General features: G+C 48.4%; 3 protein-coding genes across 3 annotated transcripts in view; 2 read left to right on the top strand and 1 right to left on the bottom strand.

The window, feature by feature from the left end:
* The window catches only part of LOC135903681 (uncharacterized), a 242,064-nt gene that overhangs the window by 101,795 nt on the left and 119,486 nt on the right, over positions 1–20,783 (top strand). The gene's annotated exons all lie outside the window — the stretch shown is intronic.
* LOC135903704 (natterin-3-like) lies at positions 4,123–8,600 on the top strand. The gene is made up of 3 exons (XM_065434056.1): positions 4,123–4,162; positions 5,040–5,257; positions 8,012–8,600. Exons 1-3 carry the CDS (start codon positions 4,147–4,149, stop codon positions 8,258–8,260), a joined length of 483 nt encoding a protein of 160 aa, XP_065290128.1. The 5' UTR covers positions 4,123–4,146; the 3' UTR covers positions 8,261–8,600.
* LOC135903741 (uncharacterized) lies at positions 16,462–20,203 on the bottom strand. The gene is made up of 3 exons (XM_065434125.1): positions 20,043–20,203; positions 18,788–19,002; positions 16,462–17,146 (listed from the first exon to the last, which is right to left on the bottom strand). The coding sequence occupies exons 1-3, from the start codon at positions 20,056–20,058 to the stop codon at positions 16,898–16,900; spliced, it is 480 nt and encodes a 159-aa protein (XP_065290197.1). The 5' UTR covers positions 20,059–20,203; the 3' UTR covers positions 16,462–16,897.

Genomic DNA, 20,783 nt, shown 5'->3' with positions numbered 1-20,783 from the left:
CAAAGACAAGCTTGTCTTTGTCTCCCTTTATTGTGTCCTGTGTTCTCTCATCGCGCTTATTTAGCTGTTTGGCTATGCAAAAAAAAAAAACCAGCAGAGCAATTAATTATTCTGACAGGTACCTTCGATGTCACCTACCTGTATTTGCCACATACTGGTAGGACACATTTTTTTTTTTCGCACAGTATGAGTCGGTCAAGCGCCAACAAGTTGCTGTTAACAAACAGCATGGAGGCACATAAAATATTGTAAAAAGAAAATCCTTCGACCTGGTTACGGACCTTAATTACTGCATACGTGAGATATAACACTCATATGTAAAACGCTCACAGATGTTTAAGAAAGCGTTTGGTCACGTTTCATATGAGCGAAGGGTGAAAGAAGCGGGCATCCCAGAGTTAGATATAAATATATGCCTGCCAACTCTCCCGAACTTTGCCCGAAGTTTGTGAATTTGGGCTTGTTCTACAATTTTACGGCTGTGGTGCGAACCTTTACGAAGTATTCTCTTCGCGAAAGAGTTTAGCTCATCGGTATGCGACCGTACCCTTGGAAGTCTCCCGATGGTAAAGGGACACCAGAGGGCCACTCGTTTCGAGCAAGTTCATTCACACAAGTTCTTGTAGTGGGCAAAATCGGTAACACCAGAGTTGCTGTAAATGGCACCATGGTTTAAAAAGCATTTTGTTGCTTGTCAGTGTCTGCTCTCCCAGGTGTGCTGCCGCATCTGTGCTGCGTCTGAATGTAAATCGTTAATGAAGTGCGCTTCGAAAAAGAATATTCGTGTTATGAACGAAATGTGCCGCCTAGCTTGCATTGCTCGAACATTACGATGAAAGTGCTCACCCTCAATGCTGATCGTAATGGAATGGAACGCTTTGCTAATAAATATTGTCGCTTACACTGAAGTAGCGATTTTTAAAGTTCTATGTTGTTATAGAATTGCGTAACTTACTTTTTAACCTTACTCCTGCTTTACTTAACTGCAATATCTTTAATGTCTTGTTCGTCCTTCCTTAAAGGGGCCCTGAACCACCCCTCGGGCTTGGTTAAATAACATAGTTCTCGAGTAGCATACGCAGCTGTGAACATCTCAGCCAGCTTTTGCTGTCGTACTCTGTGCATGAAACTCGCAAGCGGATCGTGAAGTCACCGTTCTTTCAAACGCTCTCTGTTCAACAGAAGGCCCCGTCCTGACTCCCTTCTATAGACGCACTATTTCGTCATCGGACGCACTATTTCGTCATTCCCGGAGACGGTTGCGAGAGAGAGAGAGAGGGCTCTTTATTAGAAGAACAGAGAATTTTGCCGGCGCGTATATAACCGCTGGCATGCTACTCTGTATAGGGATGGGGAATGGGATTAAAAGATTCCAGAAGAGAGTGGAAGAAAAAAAGATAAAAGTAAATATGAAATGTCCGAGTGGACCTGATACTAATTTTTACACGTGACATGGCGGGTTAATTTAGGCTTTTGTATAGGGAGGATGCAATTTTTAAAGTTTTCCTATTTGACCAATTTCTGTCAGGTATTTGAACAATAAATCCAAAACCCGTCGCTGTTTTGAAGGGCCGGGCATTGGACCTAAGATGCTCGGTAATGTTAACGGTTCGTGGCGAATCATGTCCATTTGGTGCTCAAAAAATTGTCTCTCGTCGCGGTACGCGGGGCATTCTAGTAATATGTGCTCAATTGTCTCTAAGTTGCGACAGTTATCACAGTATGGGTTAGTGGTAAGTCCTATGCGGTACAGATAATTGTTCGTATATGCCACGTTCAGTCGAAGACGATGGTACAATGTCTCTAAGTGTCGAGGAAGTGGTCGTGGAATTTTCGGTCTCATTTCTGGGTCAATGTAATGTAGGAAGTTATCTTGGTGAAGCGGCAGATTCAAGATGCGGTTTTTTTCTTGATAGGCATATTTTTTTGCCATGGTTGAAGCGTCGGCTTTTGTAAAATATGTTCTTCTGAACTTGCGGTATTGGAGTTTATTTCTGGCAGCTTCGTCCGCTCTTTCATTTCCCGAAATGCCGGCATGGCCAGGTATCCACTGGAACTTTATGCAATGCCCAGCAATCTTAGCCCTGTGGTGAAGATAAGCAATGTCAAATGCTGCTGGTGGATTATTGCAACGCTTGTGCCTGTTCCATATACTTTGTAGGGCTGCTTTTGAGTCTGTGAATATCACCCATGTTTTTGGTGGCTGCTGTCGAAGTATATACACAAGGGCCTCCTTAATGCCATATAGCTCCGCTGAGGTAGATGATGTCGCTCGCTCAAGACGAAACGAGAATCGTTGTCCTGTAGAGGGAACAAAAAGTCCGCATGATGAACGATGTGGAGTTGTAGAGCCATCTGTGAAAATGTGCGTTGCGGCTGCGTATTCTTTGTGCATATATTCTAAAGCTATCTGATAAGTCGCTGCTTGAGGCATTTTCTTTTTCGCACTGATTCCAGGTATGTATGGCACGATTTCCAGTGGGGACAGTGTCCATGGTGAAATGTTTCGCGGCATAATTTGTGACGCCTGAGCAGGAATCGAAATAGATATGCTTCCGACGGCCTGCCCAAAGCTAGATGTAGCACGGGTTCTGGAAATATCCTTTAAAAAGTGAGTCTTCGTATGAATGACGTGGCGGAGGTGTATCCGAAGTGTCTCCTGCGAACATAGCACTTCCAGAGGCAGGCATCCAGCTTCTGCTACAGTCCCTGAGCGGGACGACCCCTTCGGAAGGCCAAGACATACGCGAAGGCAGTTGTTTCGTGCTGCCTCGAGTTTTCTCTTGCTTGTGGGAGATATTTTGTGCAGGATCGGGAGGTAATATCGAAGTGTTCCATCGACGTAGGCCTTATGGAGGAGCACCATTGATCGACAGGTGCTGCCCCACTGTGATCCGGCTAGAAATCGGAATACGTGCGACGCCGAGGAAATCTTCTCACTCAGTTTTTTCACTTGGGGCGACCATGTGAGGTTCCTGTCGATCGTCACTCCAAGAAACCTTTGCGTCTTGACGTATGGAAGGGCGCGACCACCCAACACTAGTGGATATTTTTCCATACACCTCCGCGTGAAAGCCATGGCAACGCTTTTGTCGGGGAACAATTTCAGACCCCTTGGATTTAGGTAGGCCGATATATTTGCTAGCGCTCTCTGGAGGCGTTGTTGGGTGGTACTGCGGGAACGCGCCGCACTCCAAATGCAGATGTCGTCCGCATACAGTGTGATTTTGACGCCAGGGGGCAGGTTTCTTTTCAGATGGATGAGGACTAAATTAAATAATACCGGGACGGTTGCTATTGGCCGATGGCCGACATCGAGCTGCGGTCGGCTACATGGCGTAGATACCGTGACCGCCGCGAGGTGCCGCCACGAGTCCACTGGCTAAGCGCACTGCGGCTCCCTGAGGACAAGCGCGTTTGGCTTATGTTTAGCGCGTCGTAGGCAAGAAAGGCGGAAATCGTGACGTCTACGTTAACATGAAAAATGAAATTTGAACTGCGCGCCGCGATGACATTTGGAAGGGGTGGAGCGTTGTGGTCTCGCCCCACTGCGCCGTATACCCTTCGCAGTGCAAGGCATTGAACAAGAACGCATTGAAGTACTTTTTTGCGGCAAAGCATTTCTGAAATAGTTTATTTTCACTTCAAGTGCCTTTCTTCACCTCGATAAATAGTGGTTCAGGACTCCTTGAAGATAATAGCTTAACTTTTTACTCTGGTTAGTTTCTGTCTTACTCATTTTCCCGTTTATTTCATGGTTAATGTGTTTCGATGTTCAACACAATGATTATGTCATAATCACTCTTCTCCAACTTCCTCGTCGGTGTAATACCCTTACGGGCGTTTTGAGTGCTGCAATAAGTAAATAAAATACGCATGTGCGGATTTCGTTACAGAGAGACAAAATAAGCAAAACAACAATTAAAAAAAGAACACCAGGACTATCATTCCAGCGCATCGCCTTATTGATAATGAATCATCGCAGTCACGCTGTCGATACTCGCATGTCGAAATGAGTTCCTTGTTGGTTTATCAACGCAATTGTTGATGTCACCTCATCGCGCGCCTCATGGTATATATGAACCGTTGTTGGGGTTGTGCCCATAACCGGTCAGATCACAATCGCCGCATAGAAGACGACACGAAATGTCGGACTACGGAGGTGAGCGACTCCTTACTGTGCGTGTGTGTGCAGATGATGTTCTTTGCTTCGTTACGGGCGATGCACGTGCCATTATTTTGTAGAATTGAAACGCGAACGAGATATCGCAATTTAAAACACCTTGCGCAAGTAATTATACTCGCTGACGCGATATCGCGCCGTAACTTATACGGCCGTCGAATACTGGTACAGGTCTCAGATAATGCGTGCGAGCCGAAATCGTGCCGACGCTACCAGAGTTGGCGAAACCAGAATCGAAAGAACGCGTTCTAGTTAGCCCGGACTTGTCCGTGTTTCAGTTCTGCTCGATAGTTCCTCTTTGATTTGTTCTAAATAGTGTCTTGCCTATACTGTGTTCCTTAATGCGTTGTGGACGTTGAATAGCAACAGCTCAAGAGCTAGGAATCGGGCATGAATAATTTGTCGGTATGCTTTCGCAACGCAATGTTTCTATTTTATACATTAGGAGATTCAGATCTGCAAAGCCACAGTTTTGCGTTAATTTTTTATCGACGCTTCAAGGAGGAGGCTATAGTCGCTCATCTATATTTATAAACGAGTGAACCCGAGCGTTCGTGCGTTTCCTTTTGTAGTATTAAAGTTAGCAAAATGAAAGGGCGACCGTGTTGCACGCTCGTAGCGTAGGCACCATCAGTGTTTATTGAGAACTTTTGCTGCTGCCGAGATACGAGGAAGCGCTTGAAGATCGATGACGTCACACTGACGTGCCGGTGCTGGGGTCCTGGCGCGAAACGTCTAAAAAAAGGAAAATGGAGTAAGAAAATGAAACTTTATCAATCTAAACTGATTTGATGTTTCTCTTTGGTGGTCACCTTATAAAGTATTGCTAAAGAGGTGTTCCCACTTCGTCGCTCAGCCAGCAGCTACAAGTCGCCGTGCCACTGGGTTCGCTGCAGCGGAAAGCACATTCCGCACAACGCCGTTGCCGGGGGCGAGGAAAAAGACGGCAAGTTCAAGTTGTTCGTGGCCCGCGCCGTGCACAAGGGCGACGTGCTGCCGGGCAAAGTGGTCCCTTCCCTGGGCACCTGTTACGTGTCTTACGGTGGCGTCGAGATCAAGTACACCGACTACCAGGTGCGGAAATCTGTCGTGCTCTTGTCTTGCAGTCAGGTTAATGCTCGCCTTCACAATGTTTGCCTTTTTTTTTTCTATCTTATGCTCGCGATTGCCATCACAGCCGCCAGTCTGTAAGTCCACTGCATTCCAAATACCTGTCCTTGTAGTTTCTGAAACTGTGAGGCCGAAGCTATCCCGCGTTTGCAGATCTTCTAGGCTCGTCAGTTCATCCAGCTCTTTGCCAACCTCGGCTTCATAGGTTTCCATTTTCGTGGCGCCAACCACGAAGTGTTTTGTTTTTCATATAATGTCCATCCGATTGTGTTCTTTCTCACTCTTAGCAACCAGGAAGTCTGAGAGGGTGCGAAACGCATAGCGTCCGAATAATTCTTTTTCGTCCAGCACTGTACGCCTGTGTTATAGTAGCACCATCTGTAGCACATCATATCTAGCTCTCCTAAAACGCTCTGTCCTCGATATTTCAAACTGCGTTCACATTTTTACCAATTCTAACCTTAGTTTGCGTTTAGTTATTGTTATCTCTATCGTTGTAACTGTGCGCACATTCTTTAATGTGCTATTGCATTGTAAGGTCTTTTGGGACTAGTCAAGCTACTTATGTATGGTTATTAGCCCAAAATGACCGTCCAGCAGGTACACTCAAATGTGAAATTGATTCGATTGATTTACATTACCCAAAATTTCTGACGACCTAATTTTTATATTCTTACCTCCACCAGTGGGACCCACCACGCGTTTCACCTAAACTTTTCACATCCGCCGCTTTAGCACAGTCGCTGTGGTGGCGTTCTGCTGCTTAGCTCGTGGTCGCGGGTGCGAATTCCTGCTGCGTCGGTCGCATTTCGATGGGGCCGAAGTGCAAAGCTGCTCTTGTGCTTAGCTATAGGGTCACGTTAAAGAATCTCAAGTGGTCAAAATTTATCCGGATTCCTTTACTAAGGCGTGCCTCGCAGCCCCAAAGTTGGTGTTAGACATTAAGCTCCATGACCTAATCAATCGATGAATCAATCAATCAGTCAATCAATCAATTGATCGATCAATCAGTCAATTTTCCACAGCCGCTCTCAAGGGAATTGTGAACTATACATATATTTGTGTTTGAACTCGTTGATGACCTTCACAACGACCTAACACCTTTTAAAGTTTCGTAACGCGGTATTGATTGGCTTCAACCTGTTGTTTCATTGGAGAGTGTCTATACTGAAATTTTCTTCCATGCCCATTTTTGCTGAGTTACGCTATCCAGCGTGCGCCGGCGAGCAATTTGCAAGTACTTATTTGTTCTAAATACCCTCAGGGTCAAATAAACACCACACAGATGAGTCTTGAATAAACAGTACAGATGCAAAAGTGTCTCAGTTTGCAATCTTAGCTATACATTTCAAAAGCTGGTCATGCTCTCTTATGGTTACGGTTGGTGCGGGAACGTTGCTTCGATCTTTCGCTTGGTGTGGAACGAAGGACTGCAAAAAGAAAAAAAGTATTAGTTCTACTTATAGTGGCATACCAATTATGTAACAATAATCTGTAGTTGTGAAATGTAATCAAGAGAAGAGATCAGTTAATAGCCCATGCATGCTGATAATATATTTTAAGGGAAAAGATATTCCGGCAGCACTCATCTCACGATGTCTGTCGACGTTAATGCTATTAGCGTTCTAGCAACGCATACGAACACACCGTACGTATTACCACCACAGAGAACCGTCAAGTATGAGCCGTGTACTGTATCCAGGCTCTCGACTCGCGCTTTCATCTGGACACGCTGCGTCAATCTAGCGGTGCGCATTCGATGTTCCCCTCAGAGATTGCGTGGCCTCAGAGATTGCGTGGCCTCAGAGATTGCGTAGCCTCAGAGATTACATGGCCTCAGAGGTTACATGGCCTCAGAGATTTCAAAGCTGGTGCGCCAGTGCGAGTAGCGCTAACGCTGATCATTAATCGCAGTACCTGGCACAGCGCTGGAACGCCGGGTTTCTGTGCTTGAGGAATCAGCGTGACGCACTTCTGAATCCACATACAAGCGGATAAATATTAAAGGATTTCTTAAAAGTGAAAAGCGGCGTAGATTGTCTTAGATGCATAAATTGACACAAAGTGGCCGTAGTAAGCTAAGAATTATACTCGCATTAAAACTTTTAAAGGTCTTATGGGCTGAGATTACAGGGGGTTTCTATTAGGCTGTACTTTATTTAAGTCACAGGCTTGGATTATATGTCTAGGTATGGTGGCCGCACACACGTATGCTTGCGTTGCGATCGTGGCTATCGACATCAACTGGAAACCCAGCGGGGTGACTATCTGCATGCGGTTACATTAAGGCTTCTGCAGACACGGACGTACCCTAACCCTGTCATCATGAATAAAATTAATCCGCACTGCGGGGTTTCACTCTATTGTAGTAAGTGTGGGGGTTTGCTCGATTTACAACACATGCTGTGGCGCTGCTTGGCGTTGGCCGGTGATGGTTCTCGAGGTGAACAGTGGTGGCAGCGAATGCTGCACAGTGAAGTGCTGGCGGACCAACTCAGGGCTGTCCAGAGGGCCCGTGTGATAGCAGAGGGGCTCGGCCTCTCTGTACCGACGTGGGAGTGGCCCGCATCAGTCCCAGACTGATCCCTCAGGACCTAAATAAAGTTCTTCATACCATACCATACTATCTGCATGCACCCTTGAGCCACGGAACACATCATCGTCATCGTAATCACCGTCCTCGCCGTGATCAAGATCTGCATGTAACTGTGGTCGCAGGCACTCGTCTCCGACAGTGACAACCTGACTTGGCTGCCGGGATCCGGGGGCGGGGTGCCCACTGGAGCCATCCAGGGTGGCACTACGTCCAAGGGCGAGCCGCTCTACATCGGCCGCGTCCATCTCAAAGACGGCGTGGTCATCGGGAAGGTGCACCCTTCCAATCAATGCATGTATATTCCCTACTACGAAAAGGAGTACAAGTACACCGACTACGAGGTGCTTGTCTGCAAGACAGTCAACTTCTGAGGAGACGTCGCGCGACGGCGGTTCGGCCATCGACGCCAGCTATACTCACTGTGTACACGTATACCGACAAATGATCGCGTTGCAAAGGATCCTTTTGAGTCGTTTATCCGCCATCATGCCGAGTGGTGTTGGCGGCGCCTCGGCTTCTGCCGTTTTCAACAGAGTAAATTTTGGAAAGCGTGTTTCTGTATTGCGCCGTGATTTTAGGGCTCTGCTTGCCAGACGTGTCGACTTTATCGAGTTCCTTCCAGAGTTGAAACGAAAATTCGGGACAGGCAGGATGGCAGAACGCTGAGGGAGCTCAACTTTTCAAAGAATGAATAAACAGACGTATGTATTACTCTGCTTCGAAGTTTGTAGTTTTGTTTTCTTTACTTCTAGTTTGACGGCTGCGAACCAATCGAAATATTATGTTGGCCATCATTTGTCAATAAATGAAAATCCCAACTGTTCAGTAAACGCAGAGTGCATCATTTTTATTGTGGCTAGAATAGTTAACGAGAGTGTGCACACCAAGCAAAAGTCGCGAGTATTGGGCACAGGTTACACGAAAAGAAAAGAAACAAAGGCCGTTCATCATATCATATAGGCTATATACGCCGCAGGTAATGTTGCAATCGTACCGCTGGCACGAGTTGTTGCACCTGGGTCGCAAGCCCCTAGGGTAGCGTTGGCCTGGCGGCCTGGGGCACTACTGGAAGCATCCGAAGGTCCTGGCAAAGCATGAGTCGACTGCTAACAGAACAACTTGTTTATTCTAGCATCGCAAAAGAGCGGCCGGTCAGGTCGACCGAAGTGGAGAGACGGGAGAGCACGCTACTCGACGGAAGAATTCGGAGCCTCTATCTTGGCGTCCGGGGGCAGCTGCTTTTATACTCTCGGAGTTGAGGGCAAGAAGGAACGTCTCGGGTTGAGGCCACGTGACGGCGGGGTACGGACACGCTGAGAGACACGTTGAGACGAGTGTAGTGACGCATCCGCCGGGCCGGCGCCGTTGAGACCTCCTCGCTTCACACTTGGGGAGCTCCTCTCCCCGGCTGCCGGGCTTTGACAAGCGTGGGCACCAACATGCACACACACACACACACACGAAGACACGTGGCATTGAAACATGCCTGGACGCGCTTGGCGGGAAGGCGTTGCGGCAGCGCTGAACGGGCCAAAATGTCCGCCGCTTTGAATGAAGCCCCGGCGTCCGTTGCATCCGCGCCGGCTATACCGCGCGTCGTAGGCGAAACGTAGCAGTAAGGAAGAAGTACCATAACTATATTGCTGTTTTCCAGGACTAAAATTAAACAGTTCACGTGACACCTGTATGGTAAAAGACAGCTTGAAAACTGACGGCATGAAGGTTGTGAGGTTCTCACCCGTGCTCTTTGGACAAAGGGACAACAATACAGTAGTGCAAACAATCAGAAGGGCATTTATTGCACCTTTCACAGATAGTCTGCTAGCCGAGTTGCTATCCACAAAACATGTCGATGGGCGTGCGACAAGTCGCGGAAGTCCGACTCACCGCGACCGGATAACGAGCGTGCTGCTGGACGAGCGCCCCGTGCATGGACACCAACGCCTGATCGTTCGCCCGTATGGTCACGCGAGCGGTGGCGCGTTCGAACGATCGTGTTCGTCCATTCCGGGGTAGGCCTCGCGAGACTGTCTCTCGAAAGCATGGATCAGCGCACGCGCAGAACGTCCGCGTCGCTTTCCGACACCAAGCCAAAGAGCAAGAGCCTTCTCCTTTTTGCGCCCAAGTAACCACGCTGTTAAGTTGCGTTAGCAGAGCCACACTCGCGCCATCTCTCGCAATGCGCTTCAACCACACCGACTGCCGCTGGCACCAGGCCACGCGGCGAAGCCGGATTACAAAGGACACGAGCTATGCGGGAATACAACACATCAGGGGACGCATGAGAATCGCGCATCCACAATGTATACGCTGACCCAAACCCAATGAATCTCTGTGTATTGGCTGTTCTCGAAAATGAAGCCCGCCTCTATAAGCACACCAGCATGATGGCCCTGGAAGCATCGCTGGAGCAGGCATTGAGAAAATTCCCCTGGAGATAGCTTGCGGGCTGCCATCGAAGCTTACGCAGAACGTTTAAAGCCAAGATCAGAGCCAAGTACAGAGACATTGAATAAAATATTTTGGGCTGCATTCCTAATATATATATATATATATATATATATATATATATATATATATACAGAGAGAGAGAGAGAGAGAGAGAGAGAGCGGTAGCGCAATTGGTAGAGCATCGCACGCGAAATGCGAAGGTTGTGGGTTCGGTTCCCACCTGCGGCAAGTTGTTTTTTGATCCACTTTAATTTCCATTAATTTATAGTTTCTTAAGTTCATTGATCAAGCACAAGTAATTTCCCCTATGTTGTCCATGGTGACAGTGTTTGTTGACTTCTTATCATATGACACTATATATATATATATATATATATATATATATATATATATATATATATATATATATATATATATATATATATATATATATATATATCCCTCCTTGCAGACGAAGCCCGCCGGGCTAGTCAAACAGGCTGTCGAGAAATAAAGAGCTTTAAACGGGCGACATGCGAAAGTTCAGTCTTGGCTGACCGTCGGCCATTTGATGTGAGACGTGCTATGCGGTAGGTTAATTCGCTCATGCGCTCCGTAATAACGTAGGGTCCAACGTAGTGGGCCAGCAGTTTTTCACATAGTCCACGTTTCCTGGTTGGTTTCCAGAGCAACGCTAAATCACCAGGGTCATATATCACGTGTCGGCGTCGGCGGTCGTAGCGTGCCTTCGAGCGGTCTTGTGAAACAAGAGTGCGTAAAGAAGCAAGTCGTCGGGCTTCTTCAGCAAGACAGACTGTCTCTGATATACAAAGATTATCGTGACTGGAAAACGGGAAGATAGTGTCTAGTGTATAACGAGGCGGACGAGCGTAAAGAAGAAAGAAGGGACTGTAGCCCGTAACTTCATGCTTTGAGGTGTTAAATGCGTACGTGATGAAAGGCAGCACGCTGTCCCAGTTCTTATGATCTGACTCGACATACATGGACAGCATGTTAGTAAGAGTTCTGTTCGTGCGTTCCGTAAGGCCATTTGTTTGGGGATGATACGGGGTGGAATGTCGAAACCTTGAAGCACATAGACGAAGCATCTCTTCGACCACGTCTGCAGTGAACTGCCACCCACGATCGCTGATGATGACTCTCGGAGGTCCATGCCGGAGAATGACAAAACGCAACAGAAAAATACACACTTCGGTTGCAGTAGCCGATGGTATTGCAGCTGTCTCACAGTAGCGTGTCAAGTGATCGGCACACACGATAATCCAGCGATTCCCTTCGGATGAACGCGGAAAAGGACCGAGGAGGTCGATGCCAACTTGCTCAAAGGGAGTGCTGGGGGGTGGCACTGGATGCAGTTGACCAGGAGGAGCACTCGTCGGATGCTTATAACGTTGACACTCGCTGCAGCTGGACACATACTGGGCGGTCGTCTGGCGCATTTTAGGCCAGTAGAACCTTTCTTGAAGGCGGTAGAGAGTTCGCGCAGAACCCAAATGTCCAGATGTTGGATCGTCATGCATAGCGCGCAAGACGGAGACACGGAGACTCTCCGGGACCACCAGAAGATATCGTGGGCCTGTAGTAGAATAGTTCTTTTTGTAAAGAACCCCATCACGAACACAGAAACGAGAGGATGGTGCTGATTGCCTTACAGTAATGAGCAGTGGTTCTAAAGTTCTGTCTTTTTGTTGCTCGACCTTGAAGGTATTTATATCAGGAAATCCCGGCTCCAGTGATCCAATATAGCAGTCTAAGTTGTCCGCGTCGCAGTCCGTCGTTGGAAGCGGCATGCGCGAGAGGCAGTCAGCGTCGGCGTGTCGGCGGCCGCTTTTATAAGAAACAATAAAGTTATATTCCTGTAAACGGAGTGTCCAACGCGCAAGCCGGCCCGACGGATCGCGGAGATTAACCAGCCAGCAGAGAGAATGATGGTCTGTCACCACAGTGAAGGGGCGCCCGTACAGGTACGACCGGAAGCGCTGTACTGCGAAAACAACTGCAAGACATTCTTGCTCTGTAACGGTGTAGTTACGCTCGGGCTTACTTAAAGAACGACTCGCATAGGCGACGACATGTTCTTTGGTGTCGACGCGTTGAATAAGGACAGCGCCGATGCCAATACCACTAGCGTCCGTATGGACTTCTGTGGGAGCCGCATGGTCGAAGTGTCGGAGAATGGGGTGAGACGTCAGACGAGACTTCAGCTCACGAAAACTAGCTTCACATTCAGGAGTCCATTCAAAGGGAACGCCCTTCTGGAGGAGGCATGTCAGCGGATACGCGATGTTGGCAAATCCACGAATAAACCGGCGGAAGTACGAGCAAAGCCCTAGGAAACTGCGTAGCTCTTTTACATGGCGAGGTTGCTTGAAGGCTTCCACCGTAGCAGTCTTCGCTGGATCAGGTCGTATACCGTCCTTATCCACTAGGTGTCCCAGAACGAGTGTTTGGCGCTCTCCAAAATGGCACTTCTTCGAGTTGAGGACCAAACCCGCTTTGTCCAAGCAGTCTAGCACAAGATCGAGACGTGCGTTGTGCTCACTGAACGTGCGCCCGAAAATCACTACATCATCTAGATAGCACATGCATACTTCCCACTTCAAACCACGCAGGATGTTGTCCATGAAGCGCTCGAAAGTTGCAGGCGCATTACAGAGCCCGAACGGCATCACATTAAATTCAAAAAGTCCATCTGGTGTTACAAATGCCGTCTTCTCCTTGTCTGCCTCATGCATAGGAATCTGCCAGTACCCCGACCTCAAGTCAACAGACGAAAAGTAAGACGCTGATGAGAGGCATTCGATAGCATCATCAATACGCGGAGGAGGATATACGTCCTTTTTTAGTGATGGTGTTGAGGCGGCGGTAGTCAACACAAAATCGCCATGAACCATCTTTCTTTCTAACCAGGATCACTGGCGCTGCCCACGGACTACAGGATTCTTGGATTACATTCTTATTTAGCATTTCGTGGACTTGGTCATTGATAACCTTGCGTTCCGATGGTGAGACTCTGTATGGTTTCTGTCGCAGCGGTTGGGCAGATCCCGTATCTATGCGATGGTGTATACGAGAAGGAGGAAACAATGGTGGTCCCTCTTGCTGGAAGAAGTCAAACAGTCGGGCATGTTTTCGCAGAATATTTGCCACTTCGTGACGCTGCTTCGTGCTGAGCGACTTGTTTACCATAGTCAGAAATGAGGAGTGCGCCACAGGGCAGACATTAGTGAAATGGCGCTCATCCGCAGAATCAAGGGCCTCTGTAAGAATGGCGAGCGATAGCACGTGATCTTCATGGTAGGCGGCAAGTTTCAGACCCTGTGGTAGTATTGCAGGTTCACTGGAACAGTTTATGGCCCATAAGTTGGTGCGCCCCTGAACGACTGACAGCGTGCAATACGGTATCAGTACATTCCTCTTGATGCAACTCAGGTGAACGGGCTCCACGGTAGCGTCAAACGTTCCGTCGGGGGTGGGGAAACAGGCGACTGAAACACACGTTGCGGATAACGGAGGCACAACGGTATCCCGGGATACACAAAGCACACTTTCACGATACGGTGGGTCTTCCATAAACGCAGCAGAAAAGCTCGTACCTACACTGATTTCACCCGTTTTGCAGTCGACGGTGGCACCACACAGTTTCAAAAAATCAAGGCCCAGGATTACGTCATGCGTAGAATGAGGTAGAACAGCGAACACCGCGTTAAATATTTGACCACCCAAGGTTACGTCTACATTACACGCACCCACAGGATACAACAAATCCCCACTCACTCCGCGAAACGTATCGGCACGGTCCCAGCGAAACATCACCTTTCGTCCTAGGAGGCTTTTAAACGCAAGACTCATCACTGAAACAGTTGCTCCCGTGTCCACTAAGGCCATGGATGAAACCCCGTCAATTAATACAGACACCTTATTCTTAAACATACAAATGGTTGGAGGTATCTCTGTCGATATCGAAGATTGTCCAGCGACCTCACCTCCAACGGCCGCGCTGGCTAGTTTTCCGGAGGTGGCGACGGGTATCGACGCCGCGGAGAGGGCGACACGAGGAGCGGGTGGTGGTGTCAAGCTGCGATTGGATGCTGGAGAACGGTTCCGCAGCGGCTCCGGGTGCTGGTGAGGCAAGCTTCCTAAATATGTGTGCGAGGGCGAATATGTTTCGCCCAGAGGACCGCGGTACCGCCTAGACATCTTCGATCGGTCGAACCTCGGTGGTTGGCGGCGATTGCAGTACCTGGCAATGTGACCCAAGTCGCCACAGCTATAGCACACAGGTAAACGACGATCGATGAACTGCCCTTCAAAGCGCTCAGCCGTGGGGGGTCGTGTAGCAGAGCGGAGCGGCTGAGCCTGCTGCACAGGAGGAACGGTCGGTCTGCGTGCAAACCTGCTGGGGCGAGGGTGTTCTGCTGCTCGGTGTTCGGGCGTAAATGTGTCCTCACGTGACCATGGAGCACCTCTGTGGTTGACGTCTGTGACACATACCGCCGGTTGCCAGGAAGCGCAGGGTGCGGCAGGCGCCATGTGTTGCGGGTAATAAGCGTCAGGTTGTCGTATGACGTCGCGCGCAAGTTCCTGGTGCCGCAGCAGTTCTTCACGCACGATCTGCCGTATAGTAGACGAAAGATCGGCAGACGGGCTCTCATCGACGCTGGCAATGGTTGTCACATTCGCAAGGCGTCCAAACTTTGGCACAATGCGACGTGTTTTCAACGTCTCAAACGTACGGCAATGACGCACGACATCTGAGACGGAATCAACGTGTTCCCGACTTATGAGGAAATTGTACACATCTTCTGCAATGCCTTTGAGGAGATGTCCGACTCGGTCTTCCTCGGACATCTGCGGATTTACGATTTTGCACAGCTTGAGGATTTCCTCTATGTATATAGTGCATGTTTCTCCAGGAGCTTGAGCTCTTTGAGCAAGTGTTCTCTCGGCGCGTTTCTGTTTGGCGTGGGTGTCGCCAAAACACTTCTTGATTTCCTCGACAAAGTGCTCCCACGTTGTTAGGGAGTCTTCGTGGTTTTCATACCACATCAGCGCTGTCTCACTCAAAAAGAGCGCGACATATTCAAGCTGAGTGACAGAATCCCAACGGTTGTAGCGGCTCACCCTTGCGTAGTGCATCAGCCACTGGTCGACGTCTTCGCCCACTTTTCCCGCGAACGAGCGTGGTTCCATGTAGTGCGCTGACCTTTGAGAAGGTGAAACTAGAGCTGGCATTTGTCCACCTCCGTCCTGAGCCATAGGGAAGGTCGTTGGCAAGAGACCGGCAAGACGACGGCTCCGGCGAAGTTCTGGATGTTGCGACTCCGTGGTACGTCCCGTCGTACCCCGCACCTCCACCACTCTGTTGCGCCCACAAAAGGCGTTACTTTGAAGCCGGGTAGAGTTAGAAGCGATGGCCTTGATCAGCTGAGCGCCTGTCGAGCTTCAGCCAGCCAGCCACACGTCGTCTTCCTCGTTCACCACTCTTCGGTGCCCCCGCACACTGTTTCTTGAGGCGTGAACCCACTATGCACCTAAGAGCGTAACAATATATATATATATATATATATATATATATATATATATATATATATATATATATATATATATATATATATATATATATATATATACATACACACACACACACGCACTTCTCGGGCGAGTGAAACTTGCTGATGAGTTGCAATGTTTCGGGGCGTGGGCGTCTTATGTACATATACGGTCCCTAGACTAGTACAGAGGCGATCTGCCTTCGAGCGTTCTTGGCGCAAAATTAGAGAAATTAAATTTAACTTTGACCGTCATTTTCTCCTCGAATATGCAATCTATACATTGCCGTGGAATGAACGACCGCAGATTGGGGGTACGTTATTAGTCTAAATTAATTTAGTGTGTCCCTTTCGTGCCCCTTTACATCGGCCATCCTGTACGACGCAAACATCAATTGGGGATCCTTTAGAGGGTGGGTGCTGACTTTCAGGTAGACTGTCGGGGGACCTTTAAAGGCAGCGAGAAGTCCAAGGAGCGTTGGTTGTTGATTGCGTCTGTGAGTGTTTTCTTCCTTTTTTGCAGAGGTATTTGTGCATTCCACGTTGAAGAAGACAACGAGTTTGCTCGCAGTTTCTTTTATTTGCGATAAAGAACATGAGTTCAATTTTTAATTTTAACCGTATATATTCAGTGAAGATTACGGAACGGTGGTTAGCCAGTATGGTATTCATTTATTTATGCCCTCGCTTTCCATCGCATCTATCGCTAAGTGATCGCCACTAGTTCGGAAGTCAGATAACGAACAACAAAGGCGTTTGTGCTCTACAGAAATATATTGCTACTCAGTCTTTCATTTCCGATTCTCCGTTATTTTCCTGGTGCTAGTAACTGCTGTCGACTTAGCAAAAAAGGAAGGAGAAGAAAGAAAGAGAGAGAGAGAGGAACCTGCCCACATCGCTGCGCTCGCTATCGCCAAAGAATTCGGCTGTCGGTAATCTGTCGCAGTCATCTGTGATTGCTTCAGCGGTGGCATTAATCCCCATTCCAGTCGTCCGGCTTCTTTCTCAGAAGTTGATTGTCTTGCAGACTAGGACTTCGTAGTCGGTGTGCCTGTGCTCCTTGCCGTTGAAAGGGAGCAGCAAGCACTTCTCGGACGGCTGAACCGCGCCGATGACCAACAGACCCTCGTGACTGGCACGTCCGACGTACAGAGGCTCTCCGCCGGCGGTGACGCCTCCCTGGACCGCTCCGCTTGGCAATTTGCCACACGATCCGGGCAGCCAGTCAAGAGAAGCACCATCGGAGACCAGAGCCTGCGGGAAAGAAGAGAGAAAAACAAATTGAGGACTGTTTTGATTTCCGAACCAAGCTAGGTTACCGCAGGGGGCTCGGCCGCTGAGTGCCTGCCGTAGGAACAGTGAAACTATAGTCACGAATAGGTTTTTACCTCAAACGACGTCCGCCCTCCGCGCCGTCGAGTGCATTGCATATGCCAGTCTGGATAATCTTCTGACTTGGCGTTGTTCTGACCAATGTCGTGCGCGACAAAGGAACTCCATTAGCCCAGTGCTCTAGGTCGAGGTTCTCTGGTCTGGAGGTTGAATCGCCTCTCAAATTTGTATTTCTCCACCTGACTCCGCCGTTTACAGATCACTTTTGACAGCTCGCAACTGACTGTTTTAGTATAGCGTACGCTATTCCATTGCGTACGCTAAAAAATAGCAGGTCGTCACTGCGCATGCTCTGAACGCTAAACGAAATAGCGGGTATAGCGGGCGTACACAACGCAAACGAGTTGGCGTTAGCGTTTTTGCGTGGTTTGCGGAGTTTGCGGGAAACATGGCTGCCCGCTTCGAATTCAATTTGGCGTTGCTTTTGTGAAATGCACTTCGTTCGTAGCAAATGACTGTGTCAACGGCTTTCGCTTAGTCTCAGGCCGCTTCGACGACAGAGTATTACGGTTAACTTCGTGGTGTTTTCGAGATCGCTTCTCGTTTCGAACGAGTCAAAGCCTAACGAAAGAAACGTTCGGGATGTCAGCGCCACCTATCGCTACAGGCGCGAAATAGCCGCAACGAGGGCATGTGGCCTCAGAGATCTAAAGATATCGTCGGCCAACTGAAATTGTAGGAAACGTGCGCTGCTTAGCGTACGCTATAGCGTATAGCGTACGCTACAGTTGCGTACGCTAAACTAAAACTAATAGAGAGTTTTAGAATAGGGGCCCCAAACGTTTTGGGGCCCCATTGAAATAGCGTCGAAGCCACTGCGCATGCGCAAGACGCAAACTCCGTTTGGGTTTTGCGTTGGGAACGCTATTTCACAGATTTAGCGGGAGCCCAAATAGCGGCCCCAAAAGCTTTGCGTCGGCAAACATGGCGGCACCCATCGAAGCGACGGCTCTAACCTAGCACAAAACTGGGTTCGATTCGCGGTAACGCGTGAAGCTCGCAAGCTAGGAGAAGCGAGTGCGGTTATCGCTTTCTCTCACCTAGCGTGTGATGAAGATTGACTCATTAGGCGCCGCTGATTTTGAATTCGATTGTGGATTTTATGGCTCGTAGGCCTAACACGGCTAAGCTTGGCTGGTGAAGGCTAGTAAAGTTGGTTTGCTCAAAACTAAGCGCAACTAATTGTTTGCTGCTTACAGAGAATAACCTCTAAATTGTACTTAAACGCGAATACACGCAAGTAAAAATTATTATTCCTATCATAAAATGGTATATTTTATTTAATTATTTCTAATAGTTTTTCTTTGACGCCGTAGTGGCGCTGTCAGCGCAAGACGCTATCCGCAAACGTCAAACCCTATTCTAAAACTCTTCACTCCTACGTGCCCCAACGCTAACACCCGCAAAGCTCTTCGGGGCCTCAAACTATTGGGGCCCCTATTCTAAAACTCCCTAATGACTCCACCGGCCAAGTTTGTTGGCGTAGAAGCGAGTGAGCCCTACCTGGTAATCCTTCGTGTGAGGCTCTTTTCCGTCGAAGCCGAAGTAACAGATGCCGCTGGATGGAACCACCTTCCCCGGCAACAGGTTGCCTTCGTGCAGTGCGCGGCCAACGTACGTCACTTCGTCTCCCTTGTCCTTGCCTCCGGCCACCGCATTGTGAGGAAGGTGGACTCCCTGGCAACGCACCCAGTGGCACGCTGGCCTGTACATGCTCACTGCACAGCGTTTCAAGCGAAAGCGGCGGTGTCAGTAGCTTGCAAGCATATTTCTGCACCTCTGGTTCTATTGCCCTGTATCACTATTCACGTTGTTTCACATAAATCCAGCTAAGTGGAACACACTTGCAAAAAAAAAATTCCTTCTAATTACTACGTGGAAGGTAATTGGAAGAATGCCGTTAAGCGTCGGAAGTTTGAGGATGAATTACTACCTTTGTAACAAGTGCTCGGAAGGGCTATATATGCGAGCAAGGTCTTGAAGTAGGTAGTTTAATAACAGTATACAGAAATTCTTATTGCAACGTAGTGCTCCAAAGAAACAGCTTCGCTGGAAATTGGGTAAATATTTCTTCAAGGTCGCACAAGTCTGCTCTTTTTTTTTCTCAACTTCCCCCGTGATGGCATCGGATGTCAGCGCGGGAACCAGTGTGTACATGCGCCACTGCATTTCTATCGTGCTATTATTACTAGTTACTATTATTACTATATTAGGAGTCTTGGGTCGTGGTTTCACACAGTCATCTTAATTGTACATGTATTCTCTAAGCCGGATAAACTTCTGCTCAACCTCAAAACGGGGTACCGTCGCATGGCATCCATACGCGCAGCGATCATAGTTAACGAGCAAACACTTCCAACCATTCAAAAAATCGCAGTACAATACTCGCTGCTTTCCGGACAGACCTTCAGAAATGTCAAAGTGCATTTAATGACTTCTTTTTTGCCGACGTCGTGGGAAGTTTTAGCAGGAAACCCTTCGATTTCGCGATGCGTGACATCTCGCATGATGATCTTAGTTTAGGGAAAATCCCCTTAACTAAAATTACATCAATCGACGTTTGCAATACGCAGACGAGATGGACGCATACGCGAGCGGTATAATCGTAATGCATACTTGAAACAAGCGAAAAAAAAATATCCACATTGAATTTGTGTGCGAATGAAATCGTTCAGTCAGCTCGAAAACACAATGCATGCGTGCAAATGAAACGATTCGTAAGCGAAGAACACGCAGTCCCGCAGTGGGACGAGCTTACCTCCGTAGTCGGCCATTTGGTCTGCAGCAGGCGACCCGCAGTTAACGATGAGTGCAATTTTGAACGTGCATGGGCCTCTTAAATACTGAATAGGTGCTCTCTAACCACGATATCTTTGCTTGGACCGCGAAAAAATTGCTTGTAAAGCTCCGACACAGCAGTCCAAGCGTGAGCCATGGAAACATCTCACTCGATCTGCTTCTGCTGACAATGCTCTTTGCGTCATTGTTTTGTTGAATGCCCCTCTCGCTCAAGGCAGACGGCGGACACTTTACCGCCAGTATTTCCAGTGGAGTCTAGGATTAGGCCTGTATCGTTTTTTTTATCAAAACAATAGCATTGTTGAAGGTATCGCGCCAGACTGAAGTGTCAGCACTGCTGCGAATGGTTGCAAATCAAAGCTTTTTTGATAATATCCTGCCGTCAAGAGAAACCGTATCGAGCACTGGTTGCTGTCTCTGAACAAAAGTCAGTGTTGGCTGTTAGCAAACTGTTTTCCGGTGGGGGGTGGGGTGGGGCGTTAAGGCAGGCATTTGACCGAGGACGCTGAGGGTGAGGTGAGTGAGAAGGGGATCTGGGTAGAGCGTGTACAAAACACGAAAATTTCGAGGGGAGAGTGGGAGGCAAGTATCCGGGGAGAACCCCCCATCCCTCCCTCCCCTGGCTACGCCACTGCCTTACAGATATCTAGCCTGTTTTTTACGCCACTGCCTTACAGATGTCTAGCCTGTTTTTTATAAA

Source organism: Dermacentor albipictus, chromosome 9, assembly GCF_038994185.2.
Source record: "Dermacentor albipictus isolate Rhodes 1998 colony chromosome 9, USDA_Dalb.pri_finalv2, whole genome shotgun sequence".
NCBI lineage: Eukaryota > Metazoa > Arthropoda > Arachnida > Ixodida > Ixodidae > Dermacentor > Dermacentor albipictus.
This window is presented reverse-complemented; position numbering and strand designations above follow the sequence as displayed.

What these genes read in the sequence shown, in the direction of transcription:
- LOC135903741 (XM_065434125.1), bottom strand. An exon ending in CTCACACGAAGGATTACCAG is followed by an intron (nt 17,147 to 18,787) that starts GTAGGGCTCACT and finishes TCTTTCCCGCAG; the next exon opens with GCTCTGGTCTCCGATGGTGC.
- LOC135903704 (XM_065434056.1), top strand. An exon ending in TCAAGTACACCGACTACCAG is followed by an intron (nt 5,258 to 8,011) that starts GTGCGGAAATCT and finishes CTGTGGTCGCAG; the next exon opens with GCACTCGTCTCCGACAGTGA.